At 41.3% G+C, this 23,709-nt stretch overlaps 1 protein-coding gene across 6 annotated transcripts in view; it reads left to right on the forward strand.

The window, feature by feature from the left end:
• Positions 1-23,709, forward strand: part of HFM1 (helicase for meiosis 1) — a 117,059-nt gene that overhangs the window by 62,067 nt on the left and 31,283 nt on the right. For all 6 annotated transcript variants that reach the window (XM_043490512.1, XM_043490513.1, XM_043490517.1 and 3 more), the window contains 9 exons: positions 118-209; positions 590-696; positions 786-833; positions 1,038-1,135; positions 1,215-1,346; positions 14,339-14,424; positions 19,260-19,343; positions 22,361-22,518; positions 23,442-23,545. In XM_043490512.1, the coding sequence (XP_043346447.1) occupies positions 118-209; positions 590-696; positions 786-833; positions 1,038-1,135; positions 1,215-1,346; positions 14,339-14,424; positions 19,260-19,343; positions 22,361-22,518; positions 23,442-23,545 (909 nt within the window). The remainder of the gene's footprint in view (positions 1-117; positions 210-589; positions 697-785; positions 834-1,037; positions 1,136-1,214; positions 1,347-14,338; positions 14,425-19,259; positions 19,344-22,360; positions 22,519-23,441; positions 23,546-23,709) is intronic.

Here is a 23,709-nt window from a genome sequence, read left to right on the forward strand (position 1 = left end):
GTGATCTATGTATAATAGTATGAGGAAAATAAAAATGCAGTTCTAGAAGAAGCAAGTACACTACACCTCTCTTTTAAAAAAAAAAATGCAGTAAATATTTTTAATCTTTATCTACAGAGACTGGAAAACTAATGGCTTGGTACTATATTGCATTTGATACAGTGAAACAGTTTTCCACAATTAATGGAACAGAAACTTTATCAGAACTGGTAATTTTAATTTTCCTAAGAAAATATATATTAATATATATATACATTTGTAAGTTTAAAACAGAATTGAAGATAGTTTATATTGTTTTTCCTTACACCAAAGAATTATGATGTTCAAGATGTATAAAATGTATCAAAATGAATTGCAATACTATTTTTTCGAGGGTTTTATTCTCTGAGATCTTCCAATTCTCCCATCTTTTACTCTCCTCAATTACGTAGCACTGAGTCATCTTACCCTTCGGAATGAAGGAATTCTGAAGCAATTCTAATTATATATAACATACTATATTGTCTTGTGCTGTTACTTCCATTATATTTTACTACTAATGACAATTGCATGAAAACAGGATCTGTTAAACAATATTAAATTGTTACAGATCACAATGATATCCGGCTGCGTTGAATTTTCAGATGTCAAGTTAAGAACAAATGAGAAGAAAATATTGAACACTTTGAATAAAGACAAGAACAGGATAACTATCAGGTACAAAAACATCAGTGAATTAATGTTCAGAAAGAAAGTATTTTTTAGTTAAAGTGAATAGCAAAAAATCAGTCTGTTTTATTATACAGGTTTCCAATGGAAGGGAAGATAAAAACAAGAGAAATGAAAGTAAACTGGTAAATATTTTGTCACATCTCATTGGCTTGAAAATAAAAGCCTGATCCAAACTCGTATTGACTTCATTGTGTGCAGGCTCATGCCTTTAGATGCCAAACAATGTTGCTTTTATCTTGAACTTGCCTTTGTTTTTCAATGGAGTCTTTGACTTTTGTTTTATTATATTTTGTTTGTTTATATACTAAGAAATATTTCTTTTTCAGTCTTATTCAGGCTCAATTTGGATGCATTCCTATTCAAGACTTCACTTTGACACAAGATATAGGCAAAATTTTCAGACATGGCTTAAGAGTTACTAAATGTATGTTAAAATTTAATGCATTTTGATATATGTAATAATAAACTGTATTATATTATTAAATATATTTTTTCTTTCGTAGGGTTGTCTGACTTTCTGGCATCACGTAAAAACAATTTTCCTGCATTATTAAACTCTTTGATTTTAGCTAAATGTTTCAGGTGCAAACTGTGGGAAAACTCTCTGCATGTATCCAAACAGCTTGAAAAAATTGGTAGGTACCTGAAAGAAGCAGTAATTATAATAGTGTGTCAAAGTTCATCATTAACTTCACTGTAAACTTTTAGAAGATCTGTTTTCTGGACTAAATAAGTCTCCCAACTTTTCATTTGCCAGAATCATGGTAAGAAAGACTGTTGCAAAGATGATTAGTTGACAGACCAGTACAAATTCTTTCAAAATTAGTAAATTCCTTAACTGGATTAGTAACTAGAATGAAAACTTTTATCTTGGAATAAGAACAAAAATATGCTAGAGAAAACATATAAAGAACTTTTTTCCAGAGACTTTACAGTATCAGATTCATGTTTATAAAGAAAATGTAACTATCCATTCTCTTGGCAGAAACAACTGATATTTGAACTTTTAATTAATCTTTTTGTAATTTGTGATGTACCCTGCAAAATATTGAATTTCTACTGTTTTGCTAATAATGTACACAACCCTGTCCTATTACATTACTGTTTTCCTCAATGGTAGACAGTCTTTTCACTGAAAATCCACACACACAGGGCACTTTCAAGGATGACATAATTGTGACAAATGTAGTATGTTAATGTTGTCTGAGACAGGATTTAAGACTATTTATTTATTTACCTAACAACAGGAGATTACGTACAAAATAAATACAGGACTGACGCTGCTGTAATCTAACCTTGCTGCCTGAGTCTCTGCAGCTGATTCTTGGCGCTGTGTGGGAGACAAGAAGAGTGGTACCACATAGAGTCCTACAGAATGTGTAGCTTCCTGCTACAGTTTGGCTCTTTAGGATACACCTTCTCTTTTAAAAAAAATTCACCATATTCTCTAACTGAACAAATTCTATCAGTGATTTAACTTAACATTTTTAATGTTATTTTTACAATATCAACCAATCTAATTAATCTTCAGCACTTTTCTGTATCTGCAGTATAGGGGTTTTTAGGCAGTCCATGTCTTAAACAGTCTGTTCACTCTCTTTGAAATAGTCTGAAACACAGTCGATCCATTACACTTTTTTGTGCTTCCTGTGATTTTTTACATTGCAGCTGTGTTGCTCTATAATTGAGTAGTGCTAAATAAATTGCCTTTTCCCCTTCACTCTACAGAGTCCACATTCTTCAAATCTGTTTTCTTGTGCATATCAGGAACTAGATATCCTACTGAATTTCATAAGTTTTAGCCAGATGGATGCATTCTGTATTCATGAACCATGGTCCATTGCTATCATTGCAGTCCTTGAAATTCCATGACATGCAAATACAGACTTAGTGATCACGGTTGAAACTGTGGTATCTTGAAGTATCAATCTGGAAAGTGGTTAAAATAGTCCATTATGATCAGGTGGTCATGTCTTCCCAGGGCAAACACATCCATTCTAACTTTGCCTTCGAGTATTGCAGGTTGTTCATCTGGTGTCATGTTTCTTTCCCATTGTGTATCTGTATTTCAGGCAGGTTCCACGCTTGCTCATTATTTCATCCACATCACTGTTTATATGTGGTCAGCATATTACTTCTGCTCTTTTTTTTTTTTTTAATTTAGTCATTCCAAGGAGTTTTTAGTGTGGGACCTAATTCTCATTTACAATAAGGTTCCTTTACAACGCACTGGGAGTGGGAGTAAATGTACTTTGTAAAGTGGCCCTCATGTAAATGAGAATCAGGTCCATATTCTTTCCAGTATTTTCCTTCTTATGACTATGGAAATTACTGTTTTTGTACATTTCATGAGTACTCCCAAAATCACTGAGAGGTTCATTTTTATATGGCGAATTTGCATGTGGGGAAGTGTTTGACTCCATCCAGTATTTAGAGCATGTATTACTGCTTGTATTGTTTCATCCTTAGCCGTTTCTCTTTTCTGCTCATCTTGTATTTGTGGCAAAAGAGCACATGGTGCTTTTATCGGGTTCACATGAACTGGTAACTGCTTATTCTAGCCTGTGATTATGCAAGGCACTGAATTTAGCCGTATAGAGTGGAAATCTGTCAACTTCATGAAAAAACTCGCACAGATACAGACAGACATCATCTTCCTCTCCAAATGCAAACAGATGGACATCATACCAAAAGGACTGAAGGTAAAAAATCCATTACAATCTACATACCACACAGACTATGCTGACAGCTTGTGCCACACACTCTCAAGGAAACTGCGGAACCACCTGATCAACATCCTCTACAGCAAACAGGGAAAGATTAAGAATGAGCTCTCAAAACTGGATACTCTCATAAAGAACCAACCTTCCACACAAACTTCCTCGTGGCTGGACTTTACAAAAACTAGACAAGCCATTTACAAAACACACTTTGATTCTCTACAAAAGAAAAAGGACACTAAGCTATCTAAACTACTATATGCCACAAGGGGCCACAACAATGGTTCCCGTAACCCACCCAGCAATATTGTTAATCTATGCAACTATACTCTTAGCCCAGCGGAAGAATCTGTCCTATCTCGGGGCCTCTCCTTTTGCCCCTCCACCCCCACGAACATGATACAGTTCTGTGGTGACCTAGAATCCTATTTTCAACGTCTCAGACTCAAGGAATATTTCCAACACACCTCTGACCAACATATTAACCCACAGAGACCTTCCTGCCAACACTACAAAAAGAAGGATTCTAGGTGGACTCCTCCTGAAGGTCGAAACAGCAGCCTGGATTTCTACATAGACTGCTTCCGCCGACGTGCACGAGCTGAAATTGTGGAAAAGCAGCATCGCTTACCCCATAACCTCAGCCATGCAGAACACAGTGCCATCCACAGCCTCAGAAACAACTCTGACATCATAATCAAAAAGGCTGACAAAGGAGGTGCTGTCGTCATCATGAATAGGTCAGAGTATGAACAAGAGGCTACTAGGCAGCTCTCCAACACCACTTTCTACAAGCCATTACCCTCTGATCCCACTGAGAGTTACCAAAAGAAACTACAGCATTTGCTCAAGAAACTCCCTGAAAAAGCACAAGAACAAATCCGCACAGACACACCCCTGGAGCCAGGACCTGGGGTATTCTATCTGCTACCCAAGATCCATAAACCTGGAAATCCTGGACGCCCCATCATCTCAGGCATTGGCACCCTGACAGCAGGATTGTCTGGCTATGTAGACTCCCTCCTCAGGCCCTTCGTTACCAGCACTCCCAGCTATCTTCGAGACACCACCGATTTCCTGAGGAAACTACAGTCCATTGGTGATCTTCCTAAAAACACCATCCTAGCCACTATGGATGTAGAAGCCCTCTACACCAACATTCCACACAAAGATGGACTACAAGCCGTCAGGAACAGTATCCCCGATACTGTCACGGCTAACCTGGTGGCAGAACTTTGTGACTTTGTCCTGACCCATAACTATTTCACATTTGGTGACAATGTATACCTTCAAATCAGCGGCACTGCGATGGGTACCCGCATGGCCCCACAGTATGCCAACATTTTTATGGCTGACTTAGAACAACGCTTCCTCAGCTCTCGTTCCCTAATGCCCCTACTCTACTTGCGCTACATTGATGACATCTTCATCATCTGGACCCATGGAAAAGAAGCTCTTGAGGAATTCCACCATGATTTCAACAATTTCCATCCCACCATCAACCTCAGCCTGGACCAGTCCACACAAGAGATCCACTTCCTGGACACTACGGTGCTAATAAGCGATGGTCACATAAACACCACCCTATATCGGAAACCTACTGACCGCTATTCCTACCTACATGCCTCTAGCTTTCATCCAGATCATACCACTCGATCCATTGTCTACAGCCAAGCGCTACGATATAACCGCATTTGCTCCAACCCCTCAGACAGAGACAAACACCTACAAGATCTCTATCATGCATTCCTACAACTACAGTACCCACCTGCTGAAGTGAAGAAACAGATTGACAGAGCCAGAAGAGTACCCAGAAGTCACCTACTACAGGACAGGCCCAACAAAGAAAACAACAGAACGCCACTAGCCATCACCTTCAGCCCCCAACTAAAACCCCTCCAACGCATCATCAAGGATCTACAACCTATCCTGAAGGACGAGCCATCGCTCTCTCAGATCTTGGGAGACAGACCAGTCCTTGCTTACAGACAGCCCCCTAATCTGAAGCAAATACTCACCAGCAAGCACACACCACACAACAGAACCACTAACCCAGGAACCTATCCTTGCAACAAAGCCCGTTGCCAACTCTGTCCACATATCTATTCAGGGGATACCATCATAGGGCCTAATCACATCAGCCACACCATCAGAGGCTCGTTCACCTGTGCATCTACCAATGTGATATATGCCATCATGTGCCAGCAATGCCCCTCTGCCATGTACATTGGCCAAACTGGACAGTCTCTACGTAAAAGAATGAATGGACACAAATCAGACGTCAAGAATTATAACATTCAAAAACCAGTTGGAGAACACTTCAATCTCTCTGGTCACTCGATCACAGACCTAAGAGTGGCTATACTTCAACAAAAAAGCTTCAAAAACAGACTCCAACGAGAGACTGCTGAATTGGAATTAATTTGCAAACTGGATACAATTAACTTAGGCTTGAATAGAGACTGGGAATGGATGAGTCATTACACAAAGTAAAACTATTTCCCCATGGTATTTCTCCCTCCCACCCCACCCCCCACTGTTCCTCTGATATTCTTGTTAACTGCTGGAATTAGCCTACCTGCTTGTCACCATGAAAGGTTTTCCTCCTCCCCCCCCCCCCCGCTGTTGGTGATGGCTTATCTTAAGTGATCACTCTCCTTACAGTGTGTATGATAAACCCATTGTTTCATGTTCTCTGTGTGTGTGTATATAAATCTCTCCTCTGTTTTTTCCACCAAATGCATCCGATGAAGTGAGCTGTAGCTCACGAAAGCTTATGCTCTAATAAATTTGTTAGTCTCTAAGGTGCCACAAGTACTCCTTTTCTTTTTGCTTATTCTAGATCATCTATTTGGGAGGTAGCAAAGAGAACATATGCTCTTGACAGAATGTCTGCAATTACTAGATGATGTCCTGGCCAGAACTACAGGATTAAACTATACTTGTGTACTTTCATGGTCTGTCTAGACTGCTGTAAAACACCTGCAGCTGGCCCGTGTCAGCTGACTCAGGCCCGGGCTGCATGGGTAAAAATTGTAGATGTTGGTGCTTGGGCTGGAGCGGGTCACAGATGCTGGACTCCAGCCCGAGCACCAACATCTACACTGCAATTTTATAGTCCTGAAGCCTGAGCCCTATGAGCCCAAGTCAGCTGCCATGGGCCCCCTGCAGGTGTTTTATGCCACTGTAGACATATACACAGAAGTAACTTCTATATTCTTCTCTAAGTACTTTCTTGTGTGTTGTATTCGGCGGGTTAAGGTCAATTTCAGCTTTTCAGCTACAGTTGTACAGAAAATTGTGATACTTTATACAGCCATATAAAAGGCCCATATATTTCTCTTTCAGTTTCCTCTTGTAGGTTTTTCTACTGCTGTCATAGCTCTTGCAGCATATTTTATTGACAGCCATTCATTTTCATGCCTCTGTAGCAGTAAAGCTTCTAGGTTCCTTTTGAAGATAGTCTTTCGGTGGGTCAAACAATTGCCAAATTAGAGTTGATATCAATACTTTCTTCAAATTCTTGAATTCTTTCATGCTCTAGCAGCTAACTCCATTTTTTATCTTTGTGAAGTTAGGTGAATTATTCGAACTACATAGTTGGGTGTGAATTTACTGACACAATTGAACATGCATTGTGGTCTTGGATTTATTTATTTTTATTAAATTTTTGGGTCTCTGTATGTCAGTGTTGCATGAATCTTAGAAACTTCAAGCTTTGTGATCAATTTATCTCCTAAATGTGTGATTTTTCTATTTATATTTAATTGACATTTGGCCTTGTTCAATTTAGGACTGTTCTTAATGCTTCTTGCATTTTCTAGTACCCTCCACATTTCTCCCTGATATTCAGCAGAAATGCTGCTTCAGGCTATTATATCCAATGCCAAATTTCTCCTCACTTCTTCTGGCAGGCAGGATTATGACCAATCACCATTCAGGATTTTTTCACCTCTTCTGTTTCTTCAGTTTTTTAGCTGCTTCACTCAGAGTAATATGCAAAATGCAACTTTTATGTCTGCATCTTGTTCTATTTGTCTCCCAACTGGAGAATGAAAAAGAAAAAGGGGGAAAAAAACCATATTCTTATAGTAACATTTTTTCCTTCCTTCTTTGACAGAACCTCCCACTACTTCAGCTAGGCAGTGGCTAAAGCAAGTTCAGGAGCTGTGACAAACAAAATTTGTCAGCTAGTCCGCTTCCTTAAAGGGGGATAAAAGCTCACCCAAGAGGGTAGAGACATTTGCTGAAGTAACAGCAAACTAATAAAGTGATTGATGTGGTCTCTGGGGCTGCAAAAGACAGCCTGCACAGAGTCATCACAAAGGGGAGAGAAGCCTGTCTGTTAGAGGCTCTCCCTAAGTCAGACCTGGAAGAGGTGCTTCAATACTTCATTGAGGGAAGGGATCTCAACAAGCCCCTTCCTTTATTCTACCTATGAAGTTCTTGACACAAACAAAGAGTCCTCCTTGGCTGCTAAATCTTACCAGGAACTAACCTTTCCTCCCAGAAGTTATCTAAAAAGGCTTGAGGGCTTCTAAGTTCTTATTCTTAGCCTTCTTTCATTGTTCCTACAAAATTGTGATGAATGCTGATACTTTTTCTTCTAATGCTGGTCCCTATGTGAATTCCATACGTGGGTACGCTTGCGTACCATGTGCCCAAGTCCAGAGGTTTTAACGAGCTGTGTCTGTTGCCTTACACACATGCAGTAGGTCTCCTTGTTCTCCCACATGAGGGTATAAGAAGCGAGTGGGTCAGTGCCCCCCAGTTCCTTGTTACCACTACATGGCTTGAGGCAGAATCCATAAACCTCTCTTTCTTCAGCTTTTCAGAGAATCTGTAAATAAAATTGTAAATAGTTATTCTTCTTAGATTTAGTGAAGTTATAGTTTTAGTGTATCTTTCTTCCCCTGACTGGGGATTCCCTCCCCACAATCTGGGACTATGCCCAGAGTCCTGGGCTTCAAAAACTGTCTTCTGCCCTAGATCCTTCTCTGTTACTGAAAAACAGCAACGCTATCTCTGCTGTCTGAGTGAGACACATATCTCTGCAAAGTGAAATATTTGTCACTTGTTTCCACTGATGGCTTGAAGAACCTATGAGCTTTGCCTTAGGAAACACTTGATGGAGAAGGCCATGAGGCCCCTTTCCAGTCTGGGCCAGGGAGACGTACGTAGGAGCGGAGCTTTTGGTTTCTAAGCCCAAAGACCCTTCAGGTCTTCCCCTGTGTGTAAAAGGCACTGTTATGGGCATAAGGGCAGATCCCCGTCAAGGACTATCCATAAGAGACATGATCCTTCCCTGAGCCCATCGAGGTCAGGTGCCTTCCCCAAGAAACTGGCTCCGCTAAAACCTCCTAGATTGCAGGATAAAGTGTGTAGGAAGAAGGATCTGACATTTCCATCAGTGATTCTGTCACCAAAGCATAAGGACTGTTATCTGCCGGTTCCATCTACAAGTGCGGGTCTGGACTTCTTGGTTCCTACCCGTCCACGCAAAGAACGTACTACACCCAGGGACACACTGGTATTGTTGGTACTAACCACTGGAACCTGTTGCGCACCGGGACACACAGAGACCTACATGGCACCAGTGGATATCTTTTCTACTTGCAGTCCCCCCTCTTCTCTGGCCCAGCCTTCCTAAGGGACAGATGATGATACTACTTTGATTTCCCATTAATCCTCTCACTTGTAGCCATCAGGCAGGATTGCCCTGGTACTGAAGTCTCTCAACAAGTCTTTCAACAAGGCCAATCTTCCGATTCATGCTGGCCCCTCTTACATCCCTCCTGGAGAGAGTCAAGCCCAGACGACACTTCAAGACTTACAGTCACTACCCTTATAGATATGACTTCCCCAGAGACCGATGGTACCCCATGCCATAGGGTCCCCCACAAACAAGTGGTCCCTCGTTCTGGCCTTATTGGGAACCATGAGATCCCCATAACAGATGCCTGGGATCTACTCAGGAGTCTTTCTGCTCTTTTTCTCACCAACAGCTGGATCTGTGAGTGTATGAGGAGGATATTGAGCCATAATCACAGGTACCAGCAATTCAACAGGATCTCCTCCTCCTACCCAGATGAGGTGGTCTCTCCTTCTCCATCCCCACCAGATAACCATAGGCAATACCAGGAGTTGCTACAAAGAGTGGTTAACAATCTCTAGATACCCCTGGAGGAAGTCCAAGACCCATACCACTGACTGCTGGACATTCTGCAGCCTCAGGGCCAAAGTAAAATGGCTCTCCCAGTTAACGAGACCATATTGGAACTGGCAATATCAATCTGGCACAGCCCAGCATCTTGTATCCCCCACACCTAGGAGGGCTGAGAGGTCCTACTTCATCCCATAAAAGGAAGCCGAATTTATGTAGACTATTGGACGCTAAGCCAGGTGACATTCCATAACTGGTATCCCCCACCCTTCATCTTCGAGTTACTAGAACATGTGCACTCTACCAGAATTTTCACCAAACTGGGCCTCCGGGGTGCTTACAACCTAGTACGCATCCGGGTAGGAGATGAAGGGAAGACTGCTTTTAAAAACTTCTGTGGGCACTTTGAATATTTAGTAATGCCATTCGGTCTGACCAGTGCTCCAGAGATCTTTTAACACTCTGTGAACAATGTATTTAGAGAGATCCTGTAGCAGTATGTAGTCATCTTTCTTGATGACATACTTGTGTTTTCAGATAACCCTGATCAGCATTGTTACCATTTGATTCCATGCTGGAAAACCTATGAAAGTATAGGCTGTTCATGAAATTGGAAAAAGGTACGCTTGATCAGTCCTCCACAGAATTCTTGGGCTACATTCTTTTCTCCAGATGGATCAACAGAAGTTGGAGGTCATCCGCAGCAGGGCAATGCTCTGGTCCCCCCAAGAGTTGCAGCTTTTTCTGGGCTTCTTGAATTTTTACCAGAATTTAATTCCGGGCTTCTCAGGGCACATAGCCCCCATGACCAACCTCCTCTGCAAAGCCATCACATTTGCTTGGACACGCGAAGCTGACCATGCTTTTGAAGATCTCAAGGCTGCTTTCACCACCACTCCCTTTCTAGCACACTCGGCCCTCACCCAGGCATTCAGAGTGGAAGTCAGTGTCTCCAGGGTAGCCATTGGAGCCATACTGTCTCAGAGACATGGTCCACAGCAAATGTTACACCCTGCCCCTACTACTCACCCCTGCCAAATGGAATTGTGATATATTAGATAAGGAAATGCATTAAATCAGCCTTTGAAGAGTGATGCCATAACCTCAAGGAAGCCCAGCACCCAATGCAAGTCTTTTCTGATCTTGAATATCTGTATGCGGCTCGAGCTTTAAACCAAAGACAGCTCAGGTAGGCATTATTCTTTCTCTGTTTGATTTTTGTCATCACCTATCAACCAGGAATGGGAAAGCCGATGGCATATCCTGAAAGGGAGACTATTGTTAAGAGAATGCGGAGCCTAATCAAGAACCACCCTCTCTCCTAAAACCTCACAACTTCCTTAGTGCCACAATACACTTGTGTAGAACTTGCTTCATCTAATCCGGGCAACTTGTTCACAGGGCAACTTGTTAGCTCAGGAGGTGACGGAATAGCCTGAGCAAATGAGACCTAGAACAAAAATGCAGTGCTCTACACCGGATAGGATCACCAACATCGATGGGTGCATATAAATTCCACTGAGGCGCCCTGGCTAGAACAGCTACTCACACCCACCTTTGCCATTACCCTCCATTGGCAGGCCACTTTGGCCACCTTATGACTTCCACATGCCTTCCCATTTCTTCTGGTAGCCCCATAGGCAAGATGAAGTCCAGGATCATGTTGATTCTTGTGACCAGTGTGCTCACACCATGATGCCCCTTGATGCCTAGTACCCCAGAGACCCCACCTAGACCCTGGGCCTCAGTCACCCTGGACTCCATAGTGGAACTCCCTTCCTCTGGCCACACAGTCGCCTTAACTGTTGTAGACCAATTGATCAAAATGGCGCATTTCATCCACTGTATCAGCCTAACCTCTGCTGAAACAATGGCTCGATTCCTAGCCGTTCATGTGATCCATCTTTGTGGGCTTTTAGACTGTAGCACTTTGGACCAAGGCCCTCAGTTGGTCTTGCGCTTTTGGCATGAAGCCTTCTGTCTAGTGGGATGTTCACATTTTTTTATTTCCTCCATGTACCACCACCAGACAGATGGGCAGAGAGAGAGGGTGAACTAAGTATTAGAGTAATGCCTACAGTGTGCTTGGTCAACTACCATCAAGATGACTAGTTCTCCCTCCTTTTTTATACTGAGTTCTCATACAATAATGCTAATTATGCCTCCACTGAGCAGAGTGCCTTCTTTGCAAATTATGGGTTTCAACATAGCTTTGCCAGCAGCCTCCCTGAACCCAGCAGCCAGTGACAGAAACCAACAAATTCACCATATCCAGGAGAAACTTAAGGACCACCTTGAAGATGTGAAAAGGAACTACAGGAAGTATGCAGTTGTTGACACCAGGAAGACCCAGCTCTCGTGGGTCAAAAGGTCTGGCTTGCAGTAAAACATCTCTGTATGAATAGGCCATCCCATAAGCTAGACCACCAGTTCCTCAGACTCTTCTGGATTTGTAAGCAAATCAAGCCTGTCATTCAAATGGCAGATCCCTCAATCTCTTGAAAGTTATTAAGTTTTCTGTGTATCCCTCCTGAAGCATTACAAGAGGACCCATTTCTTGATTGGTCCCAACAGCTGCCCCCACGAGTCCAGGTCCAAGAGTATTTAGTACATGCTATCCTGACTCTAAACTGCAGCGGGGGTGGGGGGGAGAGACACTACTAGCTAATCAATTGAGAAGGCTAGGGTTAGGGTTAAAACACTCTTGGGAACCTGCTGCCCATGTCCATGCCCCTGACCTGCTAAAAAGGTTTCATCAAGACCCCTCAGATAAACCATGCCCAGGTGCCCATCTGAAGGAAGGATGCCTCTGGAGAAGGGGATGATATAAGGATACAGGAACTAGAAACCTGGTCTTAAAAATGTAAGATGGCTGACAGTCTCACAGTGCCACCAGGTGGCCCTGCAGAGCCTTAGTCAGGAAGCACCATGAAGAATAGTGCCGCAGGAAGTACTGCCCAAGAGACCCTGAGTGGCAGTAACCTGTGGCCCTCTGATTGTTCAACCGCCTATTTAACCCTGGTGGTTGCCCCAGGAAATTTTCTGGACAGCCACACAGACTTTGGGCCTGCTGCAACTCCAGACCTCACCTCGTCTCCTGATTTTTAGTCTCCGATCCCAGCCTGACCCTAGCTCTTGCCTCCTGACTCTAGCCTGGTAGTATCTCTGATATCCAGTCTCCGACTCCAGCCTTACTCTGACACTGATTCCTGCCTCCCTATTCCAGCCTTGTACTACCTGTGGTCTCTGATCCTGGTCTGACTTTGATCCTGACTTTTTGTATTGAACCCAGCTCCAGTGATTTCTTCCGACCCCTGTTCACTGGTTACCCACCCTGATGTGTGGACCCCAGCCCAGCTGTGACCGCTAGACCAGATTGCCTATGCCCTGGTCCCTTACAGCACATTTGCTAGACATGCACTAATCCAGGCCTCTGCTGTGGATTCAGCAATGGGATCTGCAGTACCGCAAGCATCTTTGCTGCCTGCTTCCTCGCACCCACCTCCAGTCTGAGCACAGCTTGCCCATCAGCCACATGTGGAATACACATAGGGACCAGGACTTGAAGAAGAAATGGAGGTTATGTACTGTAACTGGAAATTCTTTGACATGTGTGTTCCCTATCTGTAGTACACTACCCGTCCTCCGTCCCCTCTGCTTCGGATCTGATTAGATTCTCAGTAAAAAGAGGAACTGAAGGGGCAGCGACCTGCACTGCCTCTTATGCCCTTGCTTGGGAGAACGAGGAGACCTACTGCACATGTGTGGGCCAACGGAGACTGCTTGTTAAAATCTCGCACTTGGGCATACGGTGTGCAGCATGCTTAACCACGTGTTGAATAGAGAGAGAGGCCATACATCTCAAAGAACTTCCAGTTACAGTAAGTAACCTCCATTTCTTTCAAGTAGACTTCTCTGTCTCAAGTTATTTTTATTCATTCCATAGTTCCAAGGAGGAATTTCCTGATTTGGAATCTAAGTGCTGACTCCCAAACATCACAAGGGGAGACCAAGGAATTGGGAATACTTGCAGAGGCATGTTTTTTTTGCAGAATTCCCTGCTAGCTTATCCTTTAGTCCAATAGATCAGAGACTGCCTGTTCTTTTCCTGATTCTAATCAGGTGTTTTGCTAAATCTGTTCAGGGACTGTATATTCTCCCAGAAGATTTTGGAGACAAGTGGCTCTCCCTAGAGTGGATTTTAGTTGTATCTTGCTCCCAAAAAAAAAATAGACTTCACAGGGATTTGTAGTATATGCTTAAAGGATCCCCTGGGTAGTCAACAGGAGTCTCTTGCATGGAAACTTACTTCATTTCAGTGCCGTGCTGTTTATTCATTTGTGTGTCCACATTAGCTATTTGCTGACAGTTGGAGTTTTTCCTGAGTAAAGCCTGCAGGAATTGGCCCTTGATCTGCCTCTCTTTGATTCTATGATTCTATAACTTAGTAAAAGACATTGTCATTCTCAAATGTTTTATACTTCATTTTATTGCCTTTGTTTTGTTTATACTGTTGTATAAATTGAACTACACTGTATTAAATTTTCTGACCACCTGAAGAGAAATAAAATTGACTATTGTTGAAAAGAAAACATTGACAAACTATTGAAAAAATGATAGATAAAAGACCTTGTGTTAAAATTACTTGTGCTTTATATTTATTTGCTATAATGCAATTGTTGAAAGTAATAATTTGGGATTAGGAATTCCATATAAAATATTAAACATTTTTCAATGTTTACAGGTGTAACACTATCAAATGCAATGGTAAATGCAGGTCTGACATCGTTTAAAAAAATTGAAGATGCAAATACAAGGGAACTTGAATTGGTATTTAAAATTTTATATGCATATTTATATAAGGAAAATGCTAATATTTAATACTTAATGAGTTATAGACTCCAGTGTTTTAAGTGGTTTATTCTTGTTCAGTATCACACTAGATTAAAGAAATATGCAATTATTTGACAGAGGTAGTTGATTTTTTTCCTGAAGTTGGTTATTAAGTAGACGTTTTGCTTCAATTACAAGTTACATGTTAATTTTACTGACATTTTTGTATTACCATATGGGGGAAGAGAGAGTCACCCTAGGGCTTTCCACTAACTAAAAGAATAATAGCTCAAATTCAGGAATTTCATCATTAATCTTTGGGTAATGGAAAGTCATAGAATGAAATCCTGGCCCCACTGAAGTCAATGGCAAAACTCCCATTGAACATCAGTGAGGCCAGGATCTCACCACAGATGTGGAAAGATGTGGGATTAAATTTTGCTGGGCTCCTGATGTACAGTTTCTTTGGCATTTCTTCTTTTAAGTGTGATAGCATCCTCTCCCCACAGTGTGTAAGGAGCTCTCTTCATATCTCCAAATGGTGTGGACTTCATTAATAATCTTGTTTTGCATTTGTGAATTTGTTAGATCTTAATATGCCTTCTCTCCCTGTTTTTTCCCCCTGGTTACTTGTGTTTCATCATTTAATACATTAACGTTTAGGACAAAGTAGTACAGATACCTAATGTAGGCGCTAGAGGCAGCTTTTTGAGGTCTGGCTCTACTCTGGAGAGGAGCCGCAGTTTGAAGCATTTCTGGCCTTTTGATTAGGTTGCTATTCAGGTTACCGTTGGAAGTAGGGAGATTGGAATCTTATTTTTTATTTTTTATTTTCTTTAATGACTCAGGTGGCCTTACTTGGTTCATTGTCCTTGGTTTAAAATTTCTCTCATACATAGTTTTTATAGTATGACAAAATAATAGTAAAGTTGCAAAGTCAAGTACTCCAAAGTTAGAAAATGCCAGAATTAAGATTGCTTGTGCAACCTTAATTTGGCTCCCTTTTGTTTATGCATTATGATACAATATTTAATTATATGATCACATATTACTTTCTCTGCAGAATCCCTGCCACATTCAATGCTGTACTGCCCAACTAAGGCAGGCTATTACCTACCTGTTCTGAAAGCGCTGTGCCCTGGAAGTGGCCAACAGCAGATCTGGCTCCTAGGTGGGGGGGGGCCAAGGGGCTCTGGGAGCTGCCCCCGCCCCGAACACCAGCTCTGCACTCCTATTGGCTGGTTTCCGGCCAATGGGAGCTGTGGGGGTGGTGCCTGCGGGCGAGAGCTGTGTGGAGACACTTGTGCATCTCCACCTAGGAGCCGGACCTGCTGCTGGCCGCTTCCGTAGTGCAGCGCTGGGACAGGCAGGAAGCCTGCCTTAGCACTGCCGCTGACCAGGAGCCACCCGAGGTAACCCTGTGCCCCAATCTCCTATCCCAGCTCTGAGCCCCCCAAAAATCTGGAGCCTCTTCCTGCATTCCAAACCCCTCATCCCCCACCTCAGAGCCTGAACCTCCAGCCCAGAGCCCTGACCCCCTCTGGCACCCCAACCCCCTGCCCCAGCCCAGAGCCCCTTCCCACACTCTGAACCCCCTCCCACACTCTAAACCCCTCATTCCTGGCCTCACCCTGCAGCCCTCGCCCCAGCCCTGAGCCCCTCCCACACCCCAAACCCGTCATCCCCAGCTCCTTTGGGTCATGGGCATCAGCAGTTTTCTTCAACTGGGTCACCAGAAAAAAAGTTTGAAAACCACTGTTCTAGACAATACCCTCCACTACACAGCCTGATTCAGTCCAGAGGAAGTCCATCCTGTGCACTGAATGAGGCAAGGGTCTCAAGGAAAAGATATGTGGTCATGTAATCCGAGACCATATCGTGAACCATATGCACAAGAGTGCCAAATTAAGATTGCAAAAGATGACTTTTTGTGTGCTTGACTTTGCAACCTTTTTGTTCTGTTAACATAGTTTTTGTGTGTAATTTCCTAGATTTTTTTAAAAAGCAAACTGAAGAAACAAATACCATCATGTGTCTTCATATTGACATCCAAATGGTTCATCAACAGGGTTAGAACCTCTAGATCCCCAGCACGGACCTCTACCACAGAAGCCAACAGAGTAAATGATAGCAGATGATAACGTACTCTTGCTATGTGAACCAGCACTAGAGGGAGATAAGACACATTTTACCAATATTTCATAGATATTTGCTCTCTTCCATTCTTCTTGCCTATTCAGTCCCAGTCTCCACACCTCAGGCTTCTTGTCCCAATCTCCTTGCTCAGCCAGTCCCTGCCTCCCCTCCTTCCAGCTCTTAGTCCCAGGCTCCAATTAGTCCAAGGCTCCCCCCAGATCCCAGTGTCAACCCACAACTCCCAGTCACTGTTTCTCTCTCCCCTTCTCCCACTTTCAGCGTCAGTGTCACCAAGCTCCTTGTCACAATCTACTCCTTTCCTTCCCCCGGTCTGGCTCTTGTTCTTTCCGCATTCAAGTCGGGCAGCTTGCTCTCTCATGCTGCCTGGGCTTAGCACAGGGTCCTTGAGTGCCCATGAGAGGCAAGCTCCCTGTTCTCAGTTTTGGTGCCTGATCGTCCCCCTCCCCGCCCCCCCCCCCGGCCCATAGCAGATAGGAGCAGCAATTAGCTCACGAAAGCTTATGCTCTAATAAATTTGTTAGTCTCTAAGGTGCCACAAGTACTCCTTTTCTTTTTAGAGAAAGCACTGTTTCACTCCTGTGTTCAGGCATGCTCTGTTGCTCTTTGAGCATGGTGCATGCCTAGTTTGGATAGCACTAGGAGCTGTGAGGGGATGGAGGCTGCATGCTCATTGAGGAAGGACTATTCTGAGATTTTAGCTACTAAACTTTAAGAAGTCTCTACTGAGCATGTGAGAACTGCGATTTTGCAAAGGTTTATAATTTGGCCAAGTGTGGGTGGATTTTCACATGAACAGCAAAATGCACATCCCTAACACAAAGGCCACTCTTGCCATATGTCAGTTCCCTGCTCTGAAGTCTGGGGATGATAGAGCTTCTCAAAGAAAAAGTCACCAGAATTCTTTTGACATAGGAAAAAAAAAAGCATTATTTTGCAAACCTCATTCTTGGAAGATGAACTGTTTTAGCTGAAACATTTACCCTCCTGCCCAAAAAGATCAGCCTGTGACAGACACCAAAAAATGGAAAATTTCAGCCTAATGGTTAAAGTTTGACAGAGTTTTAAGTGACTGAAAATAGTGTCTTATAATTGGAAATGTCAGGAAACTTTAATAGGTGGTGCTACTAGCCTATAACATTAGGACAATGTACATTTCCGTAGGGCAGAGGTTCTCAAACTATGGCCCATGGACCACCAGTGGTCCGTGAACTCAATTCAGGTGGTTCGCAGATAGTTTCCTCTAAGGTGCGTGCCTAGGCGGCCGCACACAAGACAATGAAGGGCCATCCACCTAATTAGTAGAGCTGCGCAGGCCTGGGTCCACAAATTAGGTGCCTGTACCCGGGAGAAGACACACATGTAAGGTGAGGTGGTGGCCTTGGGAGGAATAGGGGATAGGTGGGAGGGGGAAGTGGAGTGAGAAGAGGGGGTGGGGGGAATTTGGGATGTGCAGGGCCGTGGTGGCCAGAGAAAGAGGCGACTTTCCCCAGCCCCAGGGCTGCGGCTGCCAGGGAGACATGGCCCTCCTTCCCAGCCTCAGCTCTGTGGCTACTGTGGTGGGGAAGAGACCCACCACCCTCCTTCCCAGTCCCAACTCGAGGGCTCCACAATGGGGGAGAGAGGGCACATCCATCGCATTAGAAAGGTAAGACTACTGATATTAAACTATGAGTTGTGTGCTTTTATTTATAGAACAAAAAAACCCATTTTTTTTTTTACAGTAGTTAGCTATCAGTACAAACAACATTTGGAAAGATCATCAAGTGGTCCGCCAAGACCCTCAGCAATTTTCAAGTGGTTCACAAAAAAAAAAAAGTTTGAGAACACTGCCTTAGGGGAACCCCTGTGGATGTTGGGTCATCTAGTAACTTCTTTTTATTGTGGTATTGCCAATACTGCCTCTAAAACAACTCCTTTCTCCTACTCCACAGTAATGTAGAGGAACTATGGTCCTTCCAAAATGACAATAGAAGCTCTCGATGGTCCCAAAACACTTATTTGTATGACTGGAGTTATGCTTGGACTTCCATATATGTGCTATCTCAGTTTTCTCTCAAGAATAGACCTTACTCAGGACTAGGGTTCCCCCGCCCTTACTCTGAATAGTATAATTTATCAGATAAAATTGTTCATATTAATTCTAGCGTGATCGGATCCATTTTAATGGGGGCAGTCTTCTATAGCATTTTTTGTGTGTGGGCGGAGGGGGTGGGGGACTAAAGGGTTTAGTAGGTTCCAAGTTCTTTGCCTGTTGATTATGAGAGAGGTGAGAGTCAACCATTGAGAGACTATTCTGCTTGTGGCTGAACAGTTATTGTACATCAGAGCAACTGATATTTTTTCTTGTCAATTCTTTCCTGGTTGGTGAAGTAATAACTACTTCCAGTTAAGACATTTCTTCATCAGGATGAGGAAATAAGAAATTACACCATCCCTGGAAAATAATTATCCCTCTTTAATAATAAGTACAGTATTTGCAAATTATGGGCCAAATCTTCAAATGATATGGAAACCTCCAACTTCTTTGATATTAAGAGTAGTTGTAGGTGAATAAGAACTGTCCGCAGTTGATCCTGTGCATTCTCTTATTAAACTTCTTTATTTGAAAGTTATTTTTATTACTGGTGAAACATGATGACTTGTAATATATCAGAAATAAAACTAAATATTTGCAGATTTTAAACAGACATCCTCCTTTTGGAAACCAAATAAAAGAATCTGTGCTACACCTGCCAAAATATGAACTTGGCATTGAACAGGTAAATTCTTCCATTTGCTTTACTGGGTAATGCTTTTTATGATTGTTTTGCTTTAGAATTCTGCTAACGTAGTAAAAAATAAAATATTTCAAAAAAAATTATAATATTAAATGTGTAAGTTCCACATCGGGAATATGAAATGAGGCATGCCCCCTTCAACCTTTCCATGTATTGTTAAAGGCCTGCCCATTTAATTTATATATATTGTGTGTTCCTAACGTTGGTCTTTGTGACCTCTATATGGCCACACTCCACATTTTAGGAAATATTGTCATAAGAAATCAAATGTTCCTGAAACACAAGTTCATTCAAAGACTTCTTGAGTTAGCTGTCTACATTCTACACAAAATATCTGATCTTTCTTTTCTTGTTTCTTCTGTTTGTCAGCAATCTTTTTATGTTAAAAGATGCGAAAGGAGACAGTTCACCTATTGATCTAGCTCTTTTGAATATGTAAATCTGACAGCTCTCTTCCATCTTAAATATCAAACATGAGGCAAAAAGAGGTCAATAAGAACTTTTTTCTGTTTTTAGATGTCAGATTTAGGAACATACAGAAACAATAGCTGATTAGAATCAAATAATTGATACCATGCATATCAAAGGAGGCATGATCTAATGCTTTGGGTGGGAGACAGGAAATCCTGAGTTCTGATACTCACTCCCTCTGTGGTATTGGGCAAGTCACTTAACCAGTCTGCCTCATCTTTCTCATCTGCAAAATGTGGATAATAACACTTAATTGCCTCATAGAGTTGTTAAGACAATTAGTTACAGTTTGTACTTTGAAGATGAAAAACTTGATATAAGTTTAAGTGTTATGACTATTATTAATAATGATGATAATTAATAATGATCAATTCAGTTTTAATCTGTCATTTTGTAGATTAGCACAAGTGCTTGAATAATGTATTAGTAATTCTAAAATCCTTTTCAGAAGGAAAAGTTAACAATGATAAATGCTGCACAAAGATCAGCCTGCATTATAAAAGTTTTTTTTCCTCCTATAAAATTGAAGCAAGAAGTATCTAGTTTTCTTGCTTCATCGCTAGACATATTTACATATGAATTAATAGGAGAAAAGGAGGATTTTTCTTGTCTTATTCTGTATTCTTTTCTGTGAAGCTAGGATTTTGATACATATATTTGTGTCTGATGCATTTTTTGTTTATGCCAACAATAGAGGATCAGTATTTAATGTATTTACTCTTTTTCAGCCAAGATTTATTGTGATTATATTTTAATTTATATAATCCTAATTGGACCCATAATAGCTGATATCAGCAACTGAAAAAAACTAAGACCATCTCAAATCAGCATTTGAAATAGCATTATATTGTTTATGAAAAATATACATACATGTAAAATGCACTTTGTTTTTACCATAAGTTTCTCCAAAGCAATTATTTCCCATATTTTCCATAACAATTCTTCAAAATTACAGGCACAGTTCATTTTTCTAGAATTTGGTGATCATGTTATTGTCTTCCATTAACCACTGATCAATCATTTAAATGGTATAATTAGTACCCAGCTATTAAACTTAGTAAAGGGATATGGAAGCTTTGACTGTTAGATTACCAATGTGAGCCAGACTGAACTATGCAGTGTTGTTGCTGTGTCAGTCCCAGGATATTAGAGAGACAAGGTGGGTGAGGCAATATCTTTGATTGGATCAACTTCTGTTGGTGAGAGAGACGAGCTTTTGAGCTGCTGCTTCTACTAGACCTGAAGAAGAGCTCTATGTAAGCTTATGCTCAAATAAATTTGTTAGTCTATGAGGTGCCACAAGTACTCCTTTTCTTTTTGCAAATACAGACTAACACAGCTGCTACTCTAAAACGCATGTAAGCCTGAAAGCTTGTCTGACTCACCAACAGAAGTAGGTCCAATAAAAAGTATTACCTCCTGCCCCTTGTCTCCCACAGTTGTGGGAGTTGTGACTGTAAGTCATTATAATAGAAAAGTTCTTTAGGAGTTTGTGAGAAGGAAGTTGATGGTCTCGGTCTAATTTGTCATGAAAAAAGTCCACTCTCAAAACTGCCATGATTAGCACTCATCATTGCAGTCTTAATTAGAAAAAGAATGTTGTTGTTCACTAGCTTCACTCACCTAAAGTAGTCTCCTTCTAAATCAGACAGATACACATTGGAATGAGGGAACAGGGCAGCGTTGAGAGAGCTTGCCTCACTGCTGTCTATAATGAACTTGTTGTTTGGTAGCAGCCATGTTAGTCTGTATTTGCAAAAAGAAAAGGAGTACTTGTGGCACCTTAGAGACTAACAAATTTATTTGAGCATAAGCTTTCGTGAGCTACAGCTCACTGCATCCGATGAAGTGAGCTGTCGCTCACGAAAGCTTATGCTCAAATAAATTTGTTAGTCTCTAAGGTGCCACAAGTACTCCTTTCCTTTTTTTTATTTGGGTGAATGGAATAATAGTTGATTCACTCACATCACCAATCTGACATATTTTGAAAACATTAGGATTACTTAATAAAGTTCTAGTAAAATAGGTATTTTACAAATTACACATTTCTAGAAAGCACCTGGTTTAAAGACTATAAAACATCTTGAAATGCTAGTATAAACAGGGCATGAATCTTTATTTCTGGTGTTTGAACTCCAGCAATGGATACATGAGGAGCATTCATATCTATCTTTGGATTTACTAGTAAACAGACTGTTCCACTAGAAGTCACTGGTGAGCATCCCTCATAGAATCGGGTTTCTATTTTCCTTGGCAGTGAACAGAAGGGGGTTTTTCTGTGCTGTTCCATTCATCTTTGGCTAGAAGTGCAGAGCATCTTTGAACAGTTATTCAAACTTAGAATCTCGGCCATGAACTCACGATGATAGCCCTTTCTGGTTGTGGACAAAACAAATGTGTTTTCTGTTGAAATTGCACCTGTCCAAATTGAGCCTTTGTTCGTGGTGTACAAATTCATGAAAGGAGTGTGGCTTACTCTGAAATGTTTTTACTGGTTATATCATTTTATGTATGATTTATTTTCCTAGCTTGCAAAATACAGTGATACAGTGGCTGAAATCTTAGTGACCATCATATTAACAAACTTTGAACAGCTTCAGATTAAGAGAACTGCACCAGATTTTCACTATGTTACCTTACTCATAGGAGATGCTGATAATCAAGTGGTTTTTAAACAGAAAACTATGTAAGTGTGATCAGTCGTGTTATTTACATCTTTGGAATGTCATTTTGTATTCTTTCCATGAAGAGTCAAATAATATGTAGTTGGTGTAACATTTTTTTATATAAATGAGACTAACAAAATATCTGTTATTTTAGTGGAAGTCCTGCTGCAAATGGATTTCCTAGGCCTGATTCTCTGTTGCTCTGTGTCCTGTGCAAAATACATATAAAGTGCTTCCTGATTTTGTAGCATTTTACAGTTGCTTTGCACTGGTGTAAATGGCTAAACAAGGCGCAGTCCAATAAAGTCAGTCCCTTTGCATATATCATGCCATTCTAAATATCTGTGCAGTTGTGTTATCAATTTTATTGATTATATTGAAGCCAAAAGCATCCAGTTTTAATATAAATACACACAATTTACATTACTTAATGCTTATAGAAAGGAAACTTTTTGAATTGTTACTCATGAAAATTAGGTACTGAATTATTTACATAGGCAGCACTTGCCTACCTTCCCTACATAGGTTTGTTTTTTCACCTGGCGGAGGAATTAGACGCTCTCTCTCCAGTTGGATGAGCTGTACGTGAAGGGAATGGGAAACAAAGAGTAAAATAAATCTTCCCCAACTAGATGACCTGCACCTGGGTCCTGATCAAGTCCTCACAAAGAGGAAGACGTGCTCTTTCCACCTTGCAAAACTGGAATGTCATCTCAGGACCCTGGCTATCTTAGGGCTGCAGGCCCTGAGGGCACATCCTGTTGGAATGTTTTTGAGACCCCTCATCAATTTGATCCCCTGAATCAAAACTGCTCTGTGGTCTTATACCAGATTTCTATACTGCTAGCATCACAAATAACATGACTTCTTTTCATAAAATGTTTACCACTATCTTACTGTCCATTGTGTATACTTAATATCATTATATTATTATATGTTGCAGGGATTCTGTCTTGCTGAAAAATGGAAATTGGACTAAAAAAATTGAAGTGAAAAGAGCTCTTAAATCTGAGGAACTTAGTATAAACTTAATTAGCTCTGAATATGGTAGGTTTATTGATATGATTAGTACTTTAAAATATACTTTTAAAGATGTTGAATAAATAGTGAAACCAGTTTCCTTTATACCAAGCCAAAACTTCAATAAAAATTAATTAATTCTAAAATAAAATTCTATTCATTGTTTTATTGTATGGCATACTATGCTAAAA

This window comes from Dermochelys coriacea, chromosome 8 (assembly GCF_009764565.3).
Source record: "Dermochelys coriacea isolate rDerCor1 chromosome 8, rDerCor1.pri.v4, whole genome shotgun sequence".
NCBI classification, from domain to species: domain Eukaryota; kingdom Metazoa; phylum Chordata; order Testudines; family Dermochelyidae; genus Dermochelys; species Dermochelys coriacea.